Source organism: Lates calcarifer, linkage group LG16_LG22 (genome assembly GCF_001640805.2).
Source record: "Lates calcarifer isolate ASB-BC8 linkage group LG16_LG22, TLL_Latcal_v3, whole genome shotgun sequence".
NCBI lineage: Eukaryota > Metazoa > Chordata > Actinopteri > Centropomidae > Lates > Lates calcarifer.
Genome location: NC_066848.1, coordinates 6,756,222 through 6,777,206, shown reverse-complemented (window position 1 = coordinate 6,777,206; position 20,985 = coordinate 6,756,222). Strand labels below are relative to the sequence as shown.

Below are 20,985 nucleotides of genomic sequence, written 5' to 3'. Positions count from 1 at the left end.
GCATAGCCCATATGACTTCATTTCTAAGCCGTCTTCTGCATCCTGACACAATCACTCACTTTTCTTCCTCTTTTTCTCTCTGTGACTCAGGGAATGGGGAGGGGAAGCGGTACGTACCAGCTTTCCTACTTCACAGAAAAAAAAGACCAGCAGGCAGCAGCAGCTCCCACTCTGGTGACATCACACTATGCTGAAATAGATACACATTTTTCCTTTTTTCTCCCTTTGCCCTCTCTTTTCTACTTGTGGACAGTTGCTGTGGACCCTGCAGATATTCTTAATTACTGTGGAATGCTGAGGGGGGCACAGGTCCCAGGTAATTTAACACTGACAGGCTCTGCCAAGTGCACGAAGGGGCTTTTTATGTCCAGTGACCGGGGTAGGAGAAGAAAAGAGGATAGAGGAGATAATAAAAGGAATTTATTTTTGTTTCCTGGATTGTCTGCGCCACAGTAGTTCGGTAAGGAGCTGGACAATCCCAACTTCTTTGTCCAGTTCTGCACGCATGAGAAGAGACGGAAAGAGGACGTTGGCAGAGATAAATAAGCAGTTCAAGATCTGGTGGGATTTAAAAAAAGGATGTTCAGCCACTGAAACTGACTTTTTAAATATTCTGGCTTTTAGATGAATGAATACAAATTATTCCTCTAGTCATTTTCCTGGCTGCTGCAGGTCCCTTTGTCAACACTGTGCCATATATCTTTGGTACTTTGTGCAGTTCACATAAATTCTTATTAGCCAATTCAGACCAAAAGCTGCAGAGACCAAAGGTTGAAGAGAGGACACATTTTTTCATCATTGATTAATCTGCCTTTCATTTTTCTTGATTAATGGATAAACTGTTTGATCTTGTAAATAGTCAGAAAACAGTGAAAAAAGTCCATCACAATTACCCAGAGCCCCAGTTGACATATTTATAAAACTTGCTTTGCCTGACCAACAGTCCAGAACCATCATAGGCGACTAACAAAAACTGCAAACAAACTATTGCAAAGCTGGAACCAACAATTTTGGGCATTTTTGCTTAAACAATTACTTAAACAAATCATCTGTGACCTAGCAACCCAAGCAGGCGGGCCACAACATTCAGCTTCTAATTTATAGGCTTTCATGTCATTGTCACAAATTTGCTGTGGGAGTGTACAGAGGATTGTTTTCAAACTGATCTTCTGGCATTTAGGTTCAGTTGAGGCCTGCTTTAACACTTAAGATTTGAAGTCTGCATTGGAAACCGAGACTAGAAACCTTTGATGAATAGATACTCAACATGATTGCCTTACAGCAAAACAATGTGCACTCTACCTGTCTAGAAACTGGCCCATAGAGGTTTCATGTTTCACTGTAAGGAGAATGTATCATTTCTATGTAGCAGTGAGTAAGCAACACTACGTGGACCCAGTGATACTTTCTTACCATAAACTTCAATGAACTAGGTTAGCTACAGTATGATTCAGAAAGTAGAAATTCCTTTTTGAATTGAAAGACACACTGATGTAATGTCTGAACGGTGAGAGAAGACGCCCACGCCAATCCCCAGTAGTGTTGAGTCACTAGAGCTGCCCTTTAGGGTAGACATAAAGATATACATACACCAGGACTTCCTCAGTCAAGCTTCCACAGGTCTCATGTGGAAAAACAAGAGTAAACACATGAAGTCAGGCATGTCTCTTTTCAAAACTTGACCTAAAATGGTAACAGCACATGAAAGAGATGAATCCGAGTGCTGTCTTTCTCTGTTTATTTCTTTCTCGCCAGCTGCCAATAAAGCCCACTTACCTACAGCAAGAGTCTGATGCAATAAATATAAAACAGAATATGACAAAATCATGTAATGTTTTCATTCTGCAACTAAATAAAGAAACAATTCAAGTTTTGCTATTTTTGACAATTCTTCTCCTGATGCAAAGTTCTGGTATGGGCGAGTACAAAGGGGATTTTCCACCAGCAGCTGAGGCCGTATACGCCCGCTCAACCCAGGCTGGTGAGACGACAAAAAGGGGCAGGGGGGTCAAAACATGCACCATGACAACACTGCTCAGCGACTATTTGAATCAATCACTTCTTTAATAGTTACCCTGCGAGCCTGACAACTCCACAAACACTGACACCCCCACCCCCACTACCCCAATGATATTTTAATCCATGTAACTCAACAAGGGGTTTGGATGTAGCCCTACTATGTGAGTACAGCACCCACTTAATTGGAAAGAAAAACCCAAAATCCCTTGACCTACATCGTAGGATCTGTGTCATTTGCTTATACACGTCTGTTTACATTGTTTCATTGTAATGCTATCTAATACTATAAATGAAGTGTTTCACAATTGCACCTCTAAATATAGGTTAATCCTCTTTTGGAAAACTCCACAGGAATTTACAGGCTTTTAAAATATTTTGCATCTGTCTGTAAATCTTGCTAATGGCTACCCAATTGTTTTATCCCTCACTGATACCAGGAGAGGCCTCCAAAATTTTATAGACAATATAAACTGAGAATAGGCCATTAGCAGCATTAGGAAGCAGTGTGGTATTTTTGTAGTCCTGCGTATACGATATGTATAAAATGTGCATGTTTAGTCTATTCATGATACAATAAACAAAGCCTTAAGGAATAATATATAGCCTTTGGGATTATAATTTCATTGCCACTGGGATACTTTGCAATGCTAAGAAATCTACTTCTAGCGTGAACTGATAAATTCTTATAATTAACATCCTTTAGCCATTTTCAAAAATGCAGATAGAAGCACTATTAACCATAAAGGCAGAATTACATATCAGCTAATTTGACTAAATCACATAACCATTAGAACAGGTTTTAATGGATGCTCAGCCCTGCACAAAATACTTGAGGGTTTCAGGACATTTTAAAGATTACTAACCATCACTTCACTAGCTGGTGTCTATGTCAGAATAGTCAAATTAACACTCAGAGCTGGGGATAATGTCAGGCTGTGAAGGTTCAGAAGTAAAAGACCAAGAATATCAATGTTAAGAGATCAGGATGCAGGCCCAGCTTCATTAATGAATCAAGTGACACCCTGCTGGCGACCACCTGGCTGTGACCGTCCATCCCTACTGCACCATCACTGCATATGGGCCGCAGCTCTTTTGTTAACAACAGATGCCCTGAATGAACCAGCAGTCCCCTGAGAATTGCCACATAAGTAGCAAGTGTCTTCAGTATAGAGCCTGCTGCTAATCTGCCCCAGTGAATGGTTTTGTGGACGTGGAGCATCTAAAGTATTATTTGTATGTTTTTGGAAAAATTTTGGAAATGTATAAGAATACTTGGATGGATTATACCTTTAGTCTGGATGATTTATATAAAAATAAAAGTAGCATTTCTCAATAGCTGCCACTGGAAAAAAGGATGATGAAATGACTTTTATGTTTAAAAACTGGATTTCCTGAGCAAAAACATTTACATCTTGTACTTTTTATCATCAAATTTTAGTCAATGAAATAAACCTAAGAGCAATTAACAGCAAGTCTTAGTTATTGTATCAGTGTAGACTTTATTTTATGAAGAAATATTAAACACAATATCTAAGAATTCGTGACATTTTCCTACTAATAGACTACTACTAAGAGTGTCTCAATATTTTAATTATAGTAATATAGTGATATAGTAATATTTTTTTGGCTTAAAGGTATAGGGACAGAAGTGAATTGGTGATAAATTATTAGAATGCCAGAGTCAGCGCAGTTCACCACCACAGCTTCATGACAGATGTGCAAAGCAAACTAAAAGGGACTCAATGTGTGAAGAGGTGCAAAGTCCCAGTGGAACAATTATATCATCATGTTCACAACTGTAGCAACTCATACTGATCCCCTGAGAGCACAAAACAAACAGGTGCAAATGTAATGTGGAGCAAGATGTTAACATCAACCTTTATGCTGCTGTGATTTCACATGTATTCAACCGTACAACTCAATCACTTTTTTAACCTGAGGAATGAAAATGAAGTGCTTTGAAATTCTGCATGTTGACCTATGCAACAAAATAAATGTCAAACTGGGGAAACTGTACCTTAAAGGCCTCCAGCTGTTGGTTGATGACATCTGTCTCCATGCCGACCGCCTCCTGAGATGCCTCCTTGTCCACGGCTCTGCAAAGTTTGTCTTCCATTTGGTGGAGCTTTCCGTACAGCTCCTCTAGCTTGGTGAGAGTACTCTGCACCTGCACCTCTCGGCCTTTGGCTCTGTCCAACAGTTTACCACACTGCTTACTCAGAGCATCCAGATCTCTCTTTAAGCCTAACAGGTCAGGTGAGGTTTCAGTCTCTAGCATCTTCTTACAGCTGTCTCCGGCATTAGCTGTGTTAGCCATCAGCTCTTGCAGCTTAGCCACAAAGCTCTCGATGCTGCCCTGCTGTTTTTTAAGAGTGGCCAAGTCGAGATCAACCGGAGCCATGCTGTCCAGCTCATCATCCAGGTCTGTGAAACGGGTGAACATCTCACGGATGCTATTTTGGAACTGTCCAATACCCTGCAGTTTACCCTCCAAGACTTGGCACGTCTCCTCTAGTTTCTTGTTCAGGGAGCTGTAGTCTTTTTCTATGCTGTCAGCCTGCAGTAAGAGGTCTGTCACTCCATCAGCATCTGGGACATCTACTACAAGGTCCTTGGCCAAGCTCTTCATATGCTCTACATGGTTCTGCACTCCCTCTAAACTCTTATGCTGGGCTTTCATGTTGGTCAGGTTCTTATTACTGTGACCTTGCACGCCCTGTGATTCATAGGCATCCACCTGTTTCTTAGCTCCCTCAAGCTGACCCTTTGCCTCTTTGTAGGTATCATTAAACTCCTTAACCGTGTGCGAGATCTTCTCCAGGGATTCCCTCTTGCTCTGCAGACCCTCCACTACATTGTCCACTCTTTTGCCAATGCTAGCCTTCTCCTCTTTTATAGCTTGAGTGTCTGTATTGGCCACCTCAAGAAGTCTATCTGCAGCTGTGTTGAGCTGCTCCACCATCCCTCGGTGCTTGTCAACATCTTTCTGGAGAGCTTTAACCTGAGAAATGGAGCTCTCAACAGCAACAGGGTCAATAGTGAGTTTGACTCTGCCCTCGCTAGCTTCACACTCCTGAATCCAAGAGCTGAGCTTCTCTGCATGTTCCTGATACTTCAGAGATCTCTGCAGAGCAGTCTGGAGTTTGTCAGCCTGCTCTGCAGAGCTCTTCTTCACCTCCTCCCAGTTGGTAGAGAGGGTAGTGAGCTGCCCTTGTAGTGCCAACTTTTCTGCACCATCTGTGTTCTGCAGAAGCATCTCCCCCTCCCCAATGATTGTGTTATAAGCGTCTTCGTGCTCACTGAGAGCCTTCTGGAGTTTACTGTGCTCCTCCAGGGTTTGTTGCAGGATGTCCACTTTGGCAGAGATAGGCTGGGGCTTAGACTGGTCCTGAAGCTTCTCACCAAGCCATGATTGGAAGTCCTTGGAGGTCTGATGGAACTGCTGAGAGCTGGCAAAGGTTGAGTTCAGCTGTTCGATCCGCTTTGCTGCAACAGAGAAATGTCAGCTTTTTGGAATCAAAAGGTGGCTAAGAACATGGCTGCAGATGACTTTTCTAATTCATCCTACATTTTTGATATAATTAAGACGGCAATCGCAGACTAAACCAACTATGCTAGATGCCAATTCCTTGGCCAGGGTTTGAATAGTCCACAAGGGTGATTGTGATTACAACAGTTTAGACTGTTGGGAGGTTGCCGTCATAGAATAAATATATTCTACAGTGACTCAACACGAATAGAATCGTTTCCTCTCTCCAAACATTACAACACTACATTATTAGGTTAAGTGAAAAGGCTGACCTGCTTTCTCTTCCAGTTGTTTGAAAGGCTTGCTGACACTCTCCAGCTGCCTGGCTAAGTCTGCTTTCAGATAGTCCTCAGTCACCATTGCTGTGAGCTCTGTGTTGATGGCCTCAGCCTCCTTCAGCTTCTTCCTCTCCTCCCTCAGCTGACCTGAGATGTTCTGGACGTCCTCCAACTGCTTCTTCACAGCGTCGGGCTGGGTGCTGTGGCCCTGATGGTTGGTGAGCTGATTCTCCAGCTGAGTGGCAGTCTGACTGAGACTCCTCAGTAACTCCTGGAACTGCCCCGTCTTCACCACAGCCTGGTCGATGAGGCTGTCTCGTTGGTCCAGCTGCCCTGTGAGGCCTTGCCATTTCTGGGTGACAGCAGCAAGCTGCTCCCGCACCAGCTTCCCGCTTGAGGGGTCCTGGTTGTCTGAGGAGCTTAGGATGGCTGAAGCAGCTTCCTCAAGTTGCTCATATTGAGGTTTACGGCTCTTAAATTCATTTTGAAGGATCTAAAGGGAGGAAACAGATCAAGATGAATCATCTATCAGAAAATTATAAGAAATCCTTTAATACTTATTCTAAAGGGATGTAAAACCCTCATATCATTCCCAGCAATTTGCACCATGCTTACTTGAACTTGCTGCTTCTGCATTTTTAGCATGTTCGGGTCTATCGAAAGGGGTCCGAGGACACTCATCATCAGCTCCTTCTCTGAAAGCCACTGACCAAGTTGCAGCTCAGTCGTTTGGAAGATGTCCAGATTCTTGTTGGACAGCTCCAGGTGCTGCTTCCTCTCCTCTACAGAGCCGCTGATATCTGCCCAAGCAGCATCTATGCAGGGGGGCACAACAATCACACCAGTCTGCATTAGTCAGCACAATAGCACCTTTCTATCCACTGTCCTACTGTTCACCTAGCAAACCTCCAACTGTGCAGGACTTGGCACTACAAATGTGTTAATTTAACTGGTGTGGCAGAGAGCAGGTACTGAGACAGGCTCATATTTATGCATGGGGTAGGTAAACAACAAGACGGACACCACAAATATAGTTGGTCTAATATCTCATACAGCACATGCCATTTTGTAAAAGCCTTTACACAAACTCCAGTGCCGTAATGAGATACATTTCATCAATGGGAGTCAGCATATCACTGATGGTTTCAGAGACATAAATTGCCCAGGACCATCTGGACACAACACCTTGGTGCATACCTATTTTTGCCAGCATCTGCTTCCATTTTGCTGCCTCAGGGGAGTTTGGATTCATCTCAATCAAATTGAGGAGCTTCTCTCTGAGCTTCTGGAGCTGCTCCTGCTTTTGCTTCATGTCATCTTCAAATGCCTGAGAGAGTAAAACAAATTATGAACACTGAATCCCAAGATTTCCAAGAGTGCCATATGACTATCTTGTTCAAACCAGAACAAAATCAGTGACCAATTTTAGAGCATAATTAAAATGTAACAGCCCATTTGATGAGCAACAACATTTTGTACCTTCTGCTGCTCAAGCTGTGTTTTGACTGAATCTTTCTCTGTTGCTGCATTGTTCCACGATGCTGCAGTCTTCTTCATGTCCTTCAGCCATGTCATCATGTCCTCTGTCTCCTTTTGAGCCTCTTTCACCTCCTGCACCAAGCTACTCAGCCCAGTGGCTCGACTCTTTAGTGTTTCCCCGAGGCTCGCGTATCCCTCATTGACGAATGACATGTTCTGCTGAATTACCATCAGCTCTGTGGACATTCAAAATAATTCTGTCAAGTTTCCTTTCTGGGTATATAGTAGAGTGCCATAATGAGACTGAGAGTGGGCATAATGACACTGATAAGAGTGAGGCACAGTTAATATAATAGCCTTATGGTACAGTATGTTCAAAATATGAGTGAGGGAAATGTCAACAAATCTCTACAAATGGAATTCAAGCGTACTATCTTTAGCACAACCTTCTGTATAAGTTATAGCAGCATGCAAGAACTACTCCCTGAAACTGATTTTTAAGAAAACTTGCCCACTGAGCAATATGAGCTGTGCAACAGAAGGAAATTGTTTTTTAATAGTTAATCTGAATAAACCTAGAGTTGGAATGCGACCCAAATAAAGAAAAATGTAAAAATAAAGCAAAAAGAAATGTGTATTTGTGCCTTTAAATTTTGATTAATTTCTGAACAGTCTTGATGAAAATAAATTGGTTAAGGCTTAATCATTTCTCAAATGAGCATTTATTTTTTAAAAAACAAAAAACTATAAACTCCCCACACTGTAACTCTACAACTCATTATCAGAACATACTGTTAAAGTGATTTTCAAAAGTTGCTATTTGTTTGGCATATAGCCACCACAGCCATAGCAATGTTTTGAAAATGAGCCATAATAAAACCACAAACACAGTGTTTTCACAGCAGCATCCACATACACACTTCATTACCTTTATTAGTTAGGTAGGAATGGCTCGCTGGACCACCACCATTAGTAAGAGCTGATGCAAAGACATAAGACAAAGCTTGTGTAAAGGACAGGAAGGGTAACAAGGATTGTTGGCTAAAGATAGTTCCACGGACTCTAATGGTTAGTGATTATTCAGTACTCAGAAGTGCACCCAAACCCCATGCATCCCATCCCACTGAGTGATTCCAATATATGAGGTTAAGAGTGCTGATGTTTACCTGACTTGTTAGGAGTCTTTGTTTTGGCAGGGGATGTGAGAAAAGTAATGAGGCTACACAGAGCTGATCCTTTACTGTTCAGATCCTCGACAGCAGGGCCTTTGGATGTCCATTCATCTAATAATCCCTGATGAAAGAATGATCGGACAGATAAATTGTATATATGGGAAGCAGATATGACAGATGGTATTCATAAAATATGAAAGTAAAAGGTTATGTCTGAAAAGTCTGTGAGAAACAGGATTTAAAAAAAAGAGTGATTTCACTTCACAACAGTTTTTGTAATTTCTTTTTTCACTCTAGATTCATGATCTGTTTCTGTGATTTTTTTCTCTAAAATTACAGAAATAAAATAGTCTCTCTGTTGGATAACATGGTGTTTCACTCCCAGACCTGTCCTGTGTGAAAACTTACATCCATCTGTCATTAGTTGGAAGAGAAAGCCAGCTGGGAAAGTGGGTAGTTTAGGGAGGATAGAACTATAATCTGTTACAACACAATTACATTCATCTATTGCAAAACACATAAACAAAAGATAAGTATACAGCTTCTGTTCCAGCATTTTCAGTGCAGTTAGATAAAATATATATGGGAACAACACTCTCTCTATAGCAGACATTTTATTTATCTCTTGACTCACCGTGACTATCTGCAGGTCCCTCTCCAGACTTTTCTCACTGCTGCTTGGCTGAACTGCAGGTACTTTCTCATTGGTCTCCTCCAGCCACTTAGTGAGTGCGGTGGCTGCAGATCTGAACTCTCCCAGCTGGTCCTGACAGGATGATACCTCTTCTTCTCTGCAGTGGGCAAGAATCGGTCATATCATGCATCCATTTGTACATTAACCAACATTAGATAAACAGTAATGTTAAGGAAAATGATACAAAGAGTTTCTTCTTCCCTCCCGTGTTGCAACGTACTTCTCTTTGACAGTGTCTTTAAAGGTGGTAAAAATATTCAACAGATTGTCCATCTTGCCCTGGATCTGGGCTTTGTTTCCATCGGGGGATATTTCAGACATCTCTTTGGAAAGAGTCTGCAGTGTCTCCAGATCACTGGCATGTTCAGCCATCTCAGCTTTAGTACCCTGCAGTGAAATTAGTCAACAGTCAATCTTTATAAAAGTATCAAATCCAAGTACTGATGAAAATGCTACATTACTGAAAGACACCAAATATATCAATTTATTGTTGTACATTTTGTCAGTGGTATACTTACCTCCATCAGCTGAGACAGTTCATCAAATGTTTTCCCTGGCCCGTCTGTCTCATGTAGCTCTTGTGTGCGCTTTACAACAAACTGCTGAATTTTATCTGCGACCGTCTCAAACTCTTCTACCTTGTCTTTCAGCTGCTCCAGTTGGGAAACCTTTTGCTTGTGTTTGTCACAAGCATCAGAGAAGCGCTGAGAGAGAGCATCCATCTTAGTCTGCAGGAGCGCAGCAGCAGAGGGATCTGCTGTCTCCACAAACTTCTTCACCTTGGCCTTCATGGCTGAGATGCTGCTCTGGCGACTTGCTATGTCTTGCTCTAATGCCTTAAAAACACAAGATGGACAACAGCAATGTTTTAATAGATATGCGAATATGAAGCTGGAGGAAAACAAAATTAACTGCTCACAGCATACAGTAAGAGTTAGAGTATATAGTTATTGTACTGTTGAAATGATGACCAGAATACACACTGCTTCTTTGCTGAGAATATCTCCAATAGATGCAGAGTCCAGGGGAATTTGTCCTTTCTCATTCACGCTGGCCTCTACTCCCTCCATCCATCCCATCATCTCATCCAGACCATCCTGGACACTCATGGATCGAGTCAGAGTGATCTGCAGCTTCTCATTTCGATCACTTACAGACTTTGACAGGTTGTCATAGCGCTCCACTATGTCATCTGCAACACATGGAAGTGTATGTTTCAAGCTGAGCAATTTATCAATGTTTGAGACACACTGTGAGGTAAACATTTCAAAGCAAAGAAGAAACTTATTTGGCATGTATGAGTTTGTTAATGCTATAATTTTGGCAAAGGATTACACTTACAAAGTTCTGGTAGAGTAAAAGCATTTTTAAATGGAGGCCAAGAAAACAATGACTGGGGAGAGTGAACACAAATGAGACACTCTAAAAGCCATATTTCATACAGATAGGTTGTGAAATATGGATTTTAGAGTGTAAATTCTAGCAAGAAAAGAATGGACACTTCGCAGTATGTTGACATTTTTGCATGCCACCAAGTGAAAGTCTGCCGGTTTATTGACCTTCCAACTAAGTTGCATGGAGAATATTTTGCAGACTATAAGGTTTATCAACTTCAAGCTGTACTTTAAAATAGTTGGTCTGAAAAATGTAACAATGTCTGGCATTTTTCAGCTCGCACATTTAAAGGCCTATATCCTAATTTCAAAACCTGTGTGTGAGTGACATATAAAATCATTTAAATTCTGTGATGTTATATACAGTGCAAAATTGGCTCCCTGCTTTTGTTTTTTTTTCCTCACCTACTGTCTCCTGGATCTCATCTGGGTTGCTCAGCAGGTCTCCGTCAGATGATATCAAAGACTCAGCTGTTTTGCGTAGTGTGTCGATAGCTGTCTGATGTCCTGTCATCTGACCTTGTAAGACCTGTGGATCAATAAGTTAGAAGACGTCAGAGAAAATAAAACTGCATCCATATTAATACATGCCCTCTGTCTACATTTATACTATGGTTTACAGGTTATGCATTTCACCAGTGTGATGGATTGAAGATAAAAACAAGAGAGTAATGATGTGCAAGAATGTCTGGACTATATTTATGTAATCTTGAGTCATTCCACAGATATATTTAGATGTACCTGTCTGGCTCCACTGTTACACTTACAGAAACCCTTAGGATTTCTGCAATGATTTGTAACCAAAGCCAAAAGTACAGTGCTCCTTGGTTGGCTCACAGGCGCCTCTTATCTTGGCATATCTATGCTGTAAGTCACTACCTCCCTACAGAGAAATGTTAAAGCTAAGTGCAGCCAAATGCTCTGACAAAGACAGCTCTGTCAGCCTTGTTTCTTATCCTCTTGTAGGAGTATGCAAGCTACAAATAACCAGAGTAAAACTACTCACATGTGGGTTTGAATTTGAACACACAGCTAAAAATAGCTTTGTTGTACTTAAGTCAGTGGAAACACTGTATATGGTAAGGCAGGTCTATTGTGCCATGACTTTATAACCCAGTCATTGCTCCAAGTTCTGCAAGTGTTATTTCTAAATAAAGCTATCCTTTACTTCTTTACTTGGATTGATAAAAAAAAGTCAATGACAGTGCACACAAAGTTGATGAGGGTTAGTAAGGGCGACTCAAACTCTTTTAGAACTTTAACTATAAAGATTCATTTTCACCCAAATTTAATGCATTACATGGGAAGTAAAAAGGCAAAAAGGCTTATTCATATGACTCCTGTTTGGCCTTGAGAATTACAGAGGCCTCGCAGAAATATGGAAAACTCACTGGAAAACTCAAAAAAAGACCACAATCTGAGATAAATCTGAGCTTTTCACCACAAAATTCTGAGGTTGGGCTTGAAACCAAGGCTAGGCATAGGCAATACAGCCGTGGCTTGCAGTGTTTCTTGCCTTAGTGTCTTCCAGCTGTTTCTGTAATGTTTGTGGATCAGCTGCTATGGACTCCGATTGCTGCTTTCTCGCCTCCTCCTCTGAACTGTTGAGCCACTTCAAAAGACCAGAGCTGGAATCGTCATACTTCTTGTATTTGTCAACCACATCTTTGAGGTTGTTGCCAAGTTGATTGCACTGAAACAAAAGAAATGAAATTGTACTGTGCGTGTGATAACAGATTCAGAAACCATACATAATTAAGAACACAGGCTCAAAAAAGACAAAAAAGTCAGTTAGTGAAAAACTGTCACTTTGTCTGAAACTGACATTTCCACAGTGCTTACAGAAGATAGCGTGGAATCTTAATGAAGCATTACACAGCTTTTTTGAGCTTTCTATAAAGACAAATGCTCCCACCCAGTGGCAACAATAAGCTATTGCAGCCTCTTAAAGTTCATCTGATAAACTGCAGGCTAAAATACCTGTGAATGTAGCGCTTTGTATCGACTTGCTGCCGAGTCCAGTTTGTCCTTGACAGCAGAACAGGTTCCAGAAGTGTCCACGTCCAGCAGAGCATTCTTAGCAGCAGGGTCACCCAGCCCACAGGCTTTAGCCACGTCCAGCACTTTCTGACCTGACATAGTGATGAAGCGAAGGTCCCCTTTGTGAGAAATCACATCCTCTGAGAAGCTCTTCTGTCGCTGGAGTTTGTCACTGAGGATATTGAGGAAGCTTGCAGGAGTGCCCAGAACCTCCATCTCTTTCTCCGCCTGGTCTAACCAGCCCTGAAACTCCCCGCAGTCGTCCTGGAACTTCTTCAGCTCCTCCTGGACACACTGGACCTGCTTCATCTGCTGTTCAGCCTGCGTCAGCGAGGCCTCGTAGCGCCCCTTCAGTTCCTTGATGTTCTTCTGGAGTTTCTCCTTCTCCTCTGGGGACAGCACGTTGGCTTGTTTGTCCAGCAGAGCCTGAGCTGACTGGGTGGCCATGATCAGATCCTGCTGCTGGGACAGAATCTCTTGATGACGAGCCTGTGAGAATAACAAAGACTTGAGACAATACCAATACATATAGCAGCAATTATTATTCTTATTTACAATTTTTAAAACATTTTAACATAATCAATACTATCCATCCATCCATTATCTATACTGCTTATCCATTAAGGGTCGCGGAGGGGCTGGAGCCTATCCCAGCTGTCAATGGGCGAGAGGCAGGGGTACACCCTGTATGGAATAATCAATACTACTTTTTCAAAATTATTTCTTGCTTTTTATGTTAACTGGCTTTAAATGCTGGTCTGCATCAGCTTTAAGATTCTACTGCCTTTTCCAAAATTCTTTAATTTTCTAACAGAATTACATTTTGAACTTGGACTTAGCTTTTATAATCATTGGTATTTGATGTTTAACAGCCTTAGAAATTAATTATACTTTGCTTTGAAAAACTCTGCATTTCATTACTATTTGTGTCTTTTAACTTTAGACTACATATGATATAAAGATCTGCCTCAAGTCATGCCCTTGGATTTTAATTAAATTGTGCACTGTTGACAGGGAAAGTCAAGTGCCTGCAAGAGAATCCTACATCAAAGTATGAACTACTGTGGAACAAACGCTGACCATTTTTTGCAACAAACCAACTATACCTTGACCCTGTCATACTGCTTATCGAGGTCAAGGGAGGCATTGTTCTTGCCGCTGGTCTCTCTGCCAAAATCATTCTCCATAGTCTGCAGAGCGTTTCCATTAGCATCGTCATCCTCTCCTATCAGTCCCTTGGCTGAGGTTTCCTCTGGCAGGTTTCCATTTTCTTGACTTGTATGGTCAGTTTGATCCAGGCCGCTCTCATTTTCATTTTCATTGCCTATGTTGGCTATCCAGTCTAGAAGGCCTTCGATTTTGTTCTTACTTTCTTCAAGCTGCTCAACAGCTGCTGCCTGAAAACACATATAGAATATATATTAACAAAATACTGAATAGTGAACAAAATCAACATAATATATTGCCAATATATTTAGCTATATGTCAAGTACACTGTAATCAATAATATAAATTCTGATGCAACATATATGGGGGAACTCTGACCTTTTCACTCTCCTGTTTTATGGCTGTGGTAACAACCTTCTCCAAATCTTTCCTAGACTCCTCAGCCCGCTGGTTGATGAGCTTGGCTTTGCTTTTAGCCTCTTCCAACTTTCTCTCAATGACGGTGATTTGATCTGGCGTCAACTTGTTTCGGTTTTCCTCCAGAAACTTTTTAGTACTGGTGATGACCTCATTCAAGGCACTGGCATTTGTCAATACGTCTTTTTGCAGAGCCTTGAGATCAAACAGGCATAAAGCAAGAGAAATAAGACAAGCATGGAATAAAGCAGCTTTTAATTGATGGAAACCTACTTGGACACATGACACGCTTCTTAAAAGTGAAGAAAATGTGATTCAAACCTGATGTTCTTGCTGGTACTGCTGCAGATCTGTGACACACTCAGCATTGTCGGCCTGTTGCTGATGACCAATCAGGCGGTTCTCTGTCAAGGTGAGATTATCACACACTTCCTCCAGTTTTTCTGTGAACTCCTTGTGTCTCTCCAGTAAAGACTGACAAAAATAAATAAATAAAAAACATCAAGTTAATATCACACTTGACATAAATAATAATCGGAAAAGCTCAGTATTTGGGAACGAGAACATTAAAACATCAGAGAGGGTACAATTCAAGCACAGAGAGGCAACATGCAAAATCTTCATTTATTATAACAGTGTCTGGTATGCTGTAAACATGCTATTTTGCCATTCGCCACTTTGGTCTCGAAATGGTAATAAGCACAAGAGGACATTGTACTCTGTGTGTTAGTGGGTTTGTTGTGGGTGAAAGTTGTTCCAACAGAGGTGCATTTTGTCCACTGTTAATTGTTCACTGCTGTCTTGAGGCCTGTAGAATACAACCAGTACAAAGGTTAGTGTGGAGGAGTGATCAAGCACTTGAGCATGCAATGCTGTTATTTCTTCTTAACGTTTAGACATTCACAGAAAAACCTCTTAAATCTGGGTCCTGGAAACAGAGGCTAATAATTCATCTCAGAATACACTGAATAAAGTACACTGAAATATTCAGGTAAAAACTAAGCTTGCTCAGATGTCTAATTCCAATATAATAACGTGTGTACCAAAATTGTCAAACTACATATGTGAAATATCTTGTCATAGATGTGTTTGTTTTTTTGTTTTTCCAAGGAAAGCACTGTGATATTTTATAGCATATCCAGAGGCAGACCTTCTCCTGGTTTTCCCTCTCTCTGGTGCCCAGCAAGACATCTAAGGTGCTCCTCTGTGTAACAAGTCTCTCTGTCTGGTCCCTGAAAGCTCTCTGAGTACTGCTGAGGAACTTGAGGAGGTAGCTGCTCTGAGCTGGACTCAGGAACTGAGCGTGCTCAGAAATAAAGCACTGGACATCAAATGTAACGTCCTCCAACTTGAGCTTGGCTTCCTTTAGCACATTGCTCTCTGTGTCCTGGAACAAGAAAAGATAGAAATATGATGACTAAGCCTCTGTAGTTACTGTAAATATTTCATGTTTTAATTGGACTTAAAAGATACCTTGTTCTGCTGAATCAAATGTTTCAGTGTGTCCACATCACATGTGTTCAAATCCACGCCCTGCATCTCAGGGTCACTTTGAATGAGGCCCACTAATTCGTTAAGATCACTAAGATGTTTCTGGTACGCGGATTCCAAATGTACCTAAAATGACATTTAAATCAGTCAATGGCTCATCCAAGTTTTACATCACTGTATTTTAATTACTAGCACTGAACGCTAACCTTTCCTGTTTCCATTGCCTGATTTAGTGAGTGACTCTTTTCTGCACACAGTTGGGAAACAGCAATAAAATCTGGCTGTAATTCCAGATACGTCGAGGCCAAATCTTGGCGGATTTGTATGGGAATGTCGTCATCAGCGGAACTTAAAAGTCGTTTGGCTTTCTCCATATCTACTGTCAGAGCACCAGCCAGTCTAGAAAGTTGGGACTCCAGAGACTGGATAAAAGAGCAGAATTAGTCAGGACCTAATGCATACATGTACTGAATAAAAGAAAAACTGTACATTGTGTGATATCAAATTATCAAATATTACACTGCATTTCTAACCTGACATTCTTCTATTTGGATCTGCAATTCTTCCATGCTGTTGCCCATGGGTGCCTGCATTAAAAGGTCTTTTCTGACATCATATAAAACATCAGCATGATCCTGCAGTCTCCCAACACACTCCAAATAATCCTGGATGGAGAACAGCTGCAGGGAAAAAAACACACACATAAAAGAGGAGCATGTGTTACTTATACCAAAACCTAGGGGACTAAGTAGTTAGATTCACACTGAAACAACGTAAATGTACCTTATTTTTGACCTCCTCAACTTTGCAGGCGTCTGAGTTGGCAGATGACTGAGGAGACGGTCTGTGACCCAAATCACCTTCGGCTGACTCCTCATCCTCTCCCTCTGAGCTCTCCTCCTTGATGCTCTCCAGTGTGTGCCGCCGGTCCTCCTGGGAGTCACCCCCCAGAGCGCTGTTGAGAGTGTCCATCACCTCCTGAAGCATTGAAAGGTCTTGGCTTGAGGATACAGTCTTAAGAACCTGTAGGAGCTGCAACTGGATGTTTGGTGAGTCCGCCTGTTCTGTCTTCTGGTGAACTTCCTCTTCCTGCAGTATCAATTCTGCGTTTCCTTGTTCTTTGTTGTTCAAACAGAGGGCGTTTTGCTTCAGCAAATCCATGAGAAGATCTGGGTGACTGCTCTCTATAAGTCCACGATGTCTGTCTCTATCATGAATATCACCTTCATCTAAAGGTGGAGGAGTATTCTGAACAACTGCGATCGTGCTTTCAATGTCCTGAGTTTGTGACTTTGGCAAATCACTAACATTAGCTCCCTTTGTAATCATTTCTTCCTGGTCATCATTATGTGTCCTTACAGCATTAGAAAACACTGATGGAGCTGAAGAGGCAACATCGGATGTAATGTTGCAGTCTGACAGGAAATCAGTAACTACTTGTGGGTTTTCACAAGCATACACATCTGATCTATTTCTGTCTGGCAGAATATCAGATTCTAACCCTGCACTCATTCTAGTTTCAGACTGTCCTGAGTTGATGTCTGATGATGCAGAAGGTGGATTTGAACAATAGACAGTTCCATCAATATGTGCATTTTCTTTATCATTTCCTGACACAGAGATCTGCTCAGAATGACAGAAAATGTCCTCATGTTGCCTCTCTGGGGAAACGCTCTCTGAGTGTAACTCAGCATCATCTGTACCACTGTGTTTTGAGTCTAACACATCTTTATTAGTTAGTACTGTTTCAAGAGAAACTCTAGTGGTTGTTGGAGTGTAGTGCTCTGAATTTTCTACATTGCAGCTCTTATGATTGATAGTATTTGAAGCAGTGATTTCACTGGAAACAGCAGGCAATTGTTGTGGAGATATCTGACCATTTTGAGAGCATCTGGGCTCAGATTCAACACTAAAATCACTTTCTGAATGAAGCACTGCTTGCTGAGGTAATGTGATTCTGCTGCCATCTTCTGTAATGTTTTTGTCGTAGTTACAATCACCCCTGGAAACTGAGATAATTGCACTTTCAACTGAATCCCTAGATGATGAGTAATCTATACTTGGAGTTGGCTCATCGTCCAAAGGTGACTGAACAGCATGTCTGTCATTATCCATTCTACTTTCCTCAGACAACACATTGTGATGTGATGAGGACACGTCTAGGTCACCCTCACTAGCTGTCTGATTATCCAATTGGGCATTGTATCCAGTGATGAAAGAATCATTACGAGTGGACGAACTAACAGATTTAAAAGAGTGATACATCTGGCTTTCTGGATCAGTGTTGCAGTTGGACGTTCTCTCACTCAGACTGGATAGATGTGACTGGGAAGTTGGAGCAGTGTCTTCTATCACAACACTGGATACACCAGCTCTATCTGTCAGCTGGCTATTGATTAAGACGTGTGAGTCAGTGTCTTCAGTCAGTAAAGGCAGTTCGTCTGTGTGATGACTACACTCTGTAGTAACTTGACTCCATGAGGAGGGTGAGATCATCTGAGGCTCGTGACCGCTAACTGAGGGAGGAGAATTATGTAGACATTTACTCAGCTCTTCTACATTTCCTGGTGTCACATAATCTAACTCATTTTCGTTTTCTTTATCACCCTCCTCATCTGTGAGTACAAACACCTTGACAGCAACCACCCTTTCAGACGGCTGTTGAGTGTTTTCAGCTTCATTCATGTTAATTATATCCGGTTTCTGATCAGCCGAGATGGACTGGCTGTAGTTTTTGTCTGGGTAGATGACAGCTTTGGGATCTAAGTTAAGGTTCTCAACAGCATCTGTATCTAATCTAGACTGCAAAGACTCAGTGATGCTGGTGGAGCAATCGTGTCTTAAAAGGCTCTGCTTTTCCACTGTAGGAAGAGCAGTATTTGAGGACATGGATCCATCTGACAGTGCCTGTTTTAGAACAGACAATGTGCCCTCCTCATCTCCTACAACACTCCCCTTTTCATCTGACTGTAAGTCAAGCATTTTCAGGACTGTCATCTCATCAACTAGGCCCTTACTGAGAGCTGCCTCCACATCATAATGTTGCCCTGAGGTGACATCTAAAATGCTCCCTTCATCCATTTGCACTTTCAAAAGATGAACAGCATAGTCTCGCTCATTTTCACCCTCAAACAAGTCCTCAGAGCATAAAAACCCAGCTGGGTTAATATCGATACCTCTTGATTCACTGCACAGTGACTCAGCATTACAGTGTGATACTGTCTGATAGCTAGATTTCACTGATGTCTCAGGGATGCACATCCCAGATGGGGAGCTGACATTTGTGCTTTTCACAGAGCTCAATGCGGGAGAGACTGACATCTCTAGAGAAGTTGAAATATCAAGACCTTCATTAACAGCACCTCCAACATCAACTTGTAAACTATTTCTATGTATTTCCTCTGCAAATTCACCCGAATTTGTCCAATTTGCATTGCTTTGAAACATCATTTTCTCTGCTACACCAGGCTCTATGGTATCAGATAATTCCTTGAAAGGATCTTGTCTTAGAGCCTTGTCATGCAAATATGCCATTGTCCATTGTCCATTGTCAGAGGAAACAAAATCATGAGGATCAAGTGTATGTTGTGTGTTCTCTTCAAATGTAATGTGTCCATCGGCCAAGGAAACAAAATCAGGAGGTTCAAGTGTGTGTTGTGTGTTTTCATCAAAAGTCATTTGTCCATTGCCAGCCAAAACAAAATCATGAGGGCCAAATGTGTGTTCTGTGTTCTTCATTAACTCTTCTGTTTCCTCATTAATGTGCAGTGGTAGATCTAAATCTAACTTTTCCGAACTTCTTCTTCGAGAACTTCTATTTTTCTCAGTGTTTTCAAAAAATGTCAAATCCTCAAGGAACATTTTAATTGTTTTACTCAGCTGTCTGTCGAGTATTAGGACCCTCTGTCCTGACTCTGGATCAATGTAACTGTTCATCATTAGGTAGGAGATGAATAACTGCCTTGCCTCTGTGGGAGAGGGGATGTTGTCAACTTTTATGCAATCTGCAGCATGATAGCATCCATCAACTGTGAGTTTTTTGTACATGAGCCAAGATGAGAACTTTTCATTAAGATGATCAACATCAGGAAACACATCAGGGATTTCTATAGATTTTAAAATCCCTGCTGTGTAATTGTCAATCAAACCTTTCTGAGTGGCAGAGGTGATGTCTACTATCTCTGAACTTTCTGGAATGTAAAAAGCTGCTATTTTTTGCCGATTACTGAGCAGTCCGCTGGTGAACTCATTGGTGGTGATTTCTTGATGATGCTGGACTGACATGGACACGGTCTGAGTTTCCCCAGAGTGAGGCAACACAAGTCCCATAAACTGCTGCTGATTTCCAAGCACCACGAGTGTGCTGCTAGACCTCGTCAGATCACACTGAATGGCTGCATCCACCTTTAGCCTGTTACTATTTTGGAGGGTCCCAACATCCTCTGACGCCTCAGAAGTAACATTTTTACCCTCTGTGGGGTCTCCTACATCAACCTGAGAACCTAATCTTGACATGGTTTCCGGATCACTAAAACCATCACAAACAGACCTCAGGGCGTTAATATTCCTCCCTGGTGTCAGTGATTTATTTCCGCTGAGGCTCTTCAATATCAGTCTATTGACCTCACAAGGTCCAAACTCCTTCTCAGGCTCTGAGAGTGATACATTTTCAGCACTGCTAGGATTTATCAAATCCTGACAGGTCTTTTGCCTCTGTAGAATCTTTACATAGACAGAAGCAGGTATTAAACCACACTGAAATGCTCTCTCTAGTGTTAGTGTGTCCCCTGTGTAACCCACCTTTACTCCGTCACTGACTTGTTTGACCTCTATCGTTTTGATGACCAGATCTTCACACGTGGGGCCTTCCCTAGCTGCTGCTATGTCAGAGAGGGACACTGAAGAGACATTAGAACTCTGTATGCACTTATTTGCATCATTCAGCCCCGGCAAGTAGTCCAGTGTGGATTTGTGAACAAAATCTTGTTTGAGAGCATCGGAGGTCGTGGGCTGAACCTCTAGGAGAGTGATCCAAGTCATCTGATCAGTCAGGCAACTCGTGGTTCCAGTCCTGAGCCCACCAATCCCATCACTCGATTTAAAATCCTGCAGAAAATGAAAATATGACATATTACTGAACTTGTTTTAACATCAAAATCTGTATTATCTTTGTAAAATGAAAATATTCAAAACCAAGACAAAATCTATACTCACCACCACACAAACACGGGCATGTTAAAACATCATGTGCACAAGTGCAAGACTGCATCAGGATTGCAACAGGAGAATAACGGATAGTACATTT

At 41.6% G+C, this 20,985-nt stretch overlaps 1 protein-coding gene across 1 annotated transcript in view; it reads right to left on the bottom strand.

The window, feature by feature from the left end:
- Positions 1 to 20,985, bottom strand: part of dst (dystonin) — a 99,124-nt gene that overhangs the window by 26,863 nt on the left and 51,276 nt on the right. The window contains 22 exon segments of the mRNA XM_018689884.2: positions 4,037 to 5,505; positions 5,821 to 6,319; positions 6,442 to 6,641; positions 7,024 to 7,153; positions 7,306 to 7,541; positions 8,234 to 8,284; positions 8,472 to 8,598; positions 9,112 to 9,268; positions 9,392 to 9,558; positions 9,690 to 10,007; positions 10,155 to 10,363; positions 10,971 to 11,094; positions 12,082 to 12,258; positions 12,546 to 13,094; positions 13,712 to 14,002; positions 14,151 to 14,384; positions 14,511 to 14,663; positions 15,340 to 15,576; positions 15,663 to 15,806; positions 15,887 to 16,102; positions 16,214 to 16,360; positions 16,464 to 20,786. Coding sequence (XP_018545400.1) covers positions 4,037 to 5,505; positions 5,821 to 6,319; positions 6,442 to 6,641; positions 7,024 to 7,153; positions 7,306 to 7,541; positions 8,234 to 8,284; positions 8,472 to 8,598; positions 9,112 to 9,268; positions 9,392 to 9,558; positions 9,690 to 10,007; positions 10,155 to 10,363; positions 10,971 to 11,094; positions 12,082 to 12,258; positions 12,546 to 13,094; positions 13,712 to 14,002; positions 14,151 to 14,384; positions 14,511 to 14,663; positions 15,340 to 15,576; positions 15,663 to 15,806; positions 15,887 to 16,102; positions 16,214 to 16,360; positions 16,464 to 20,786 — 10,158 coding nt within the window.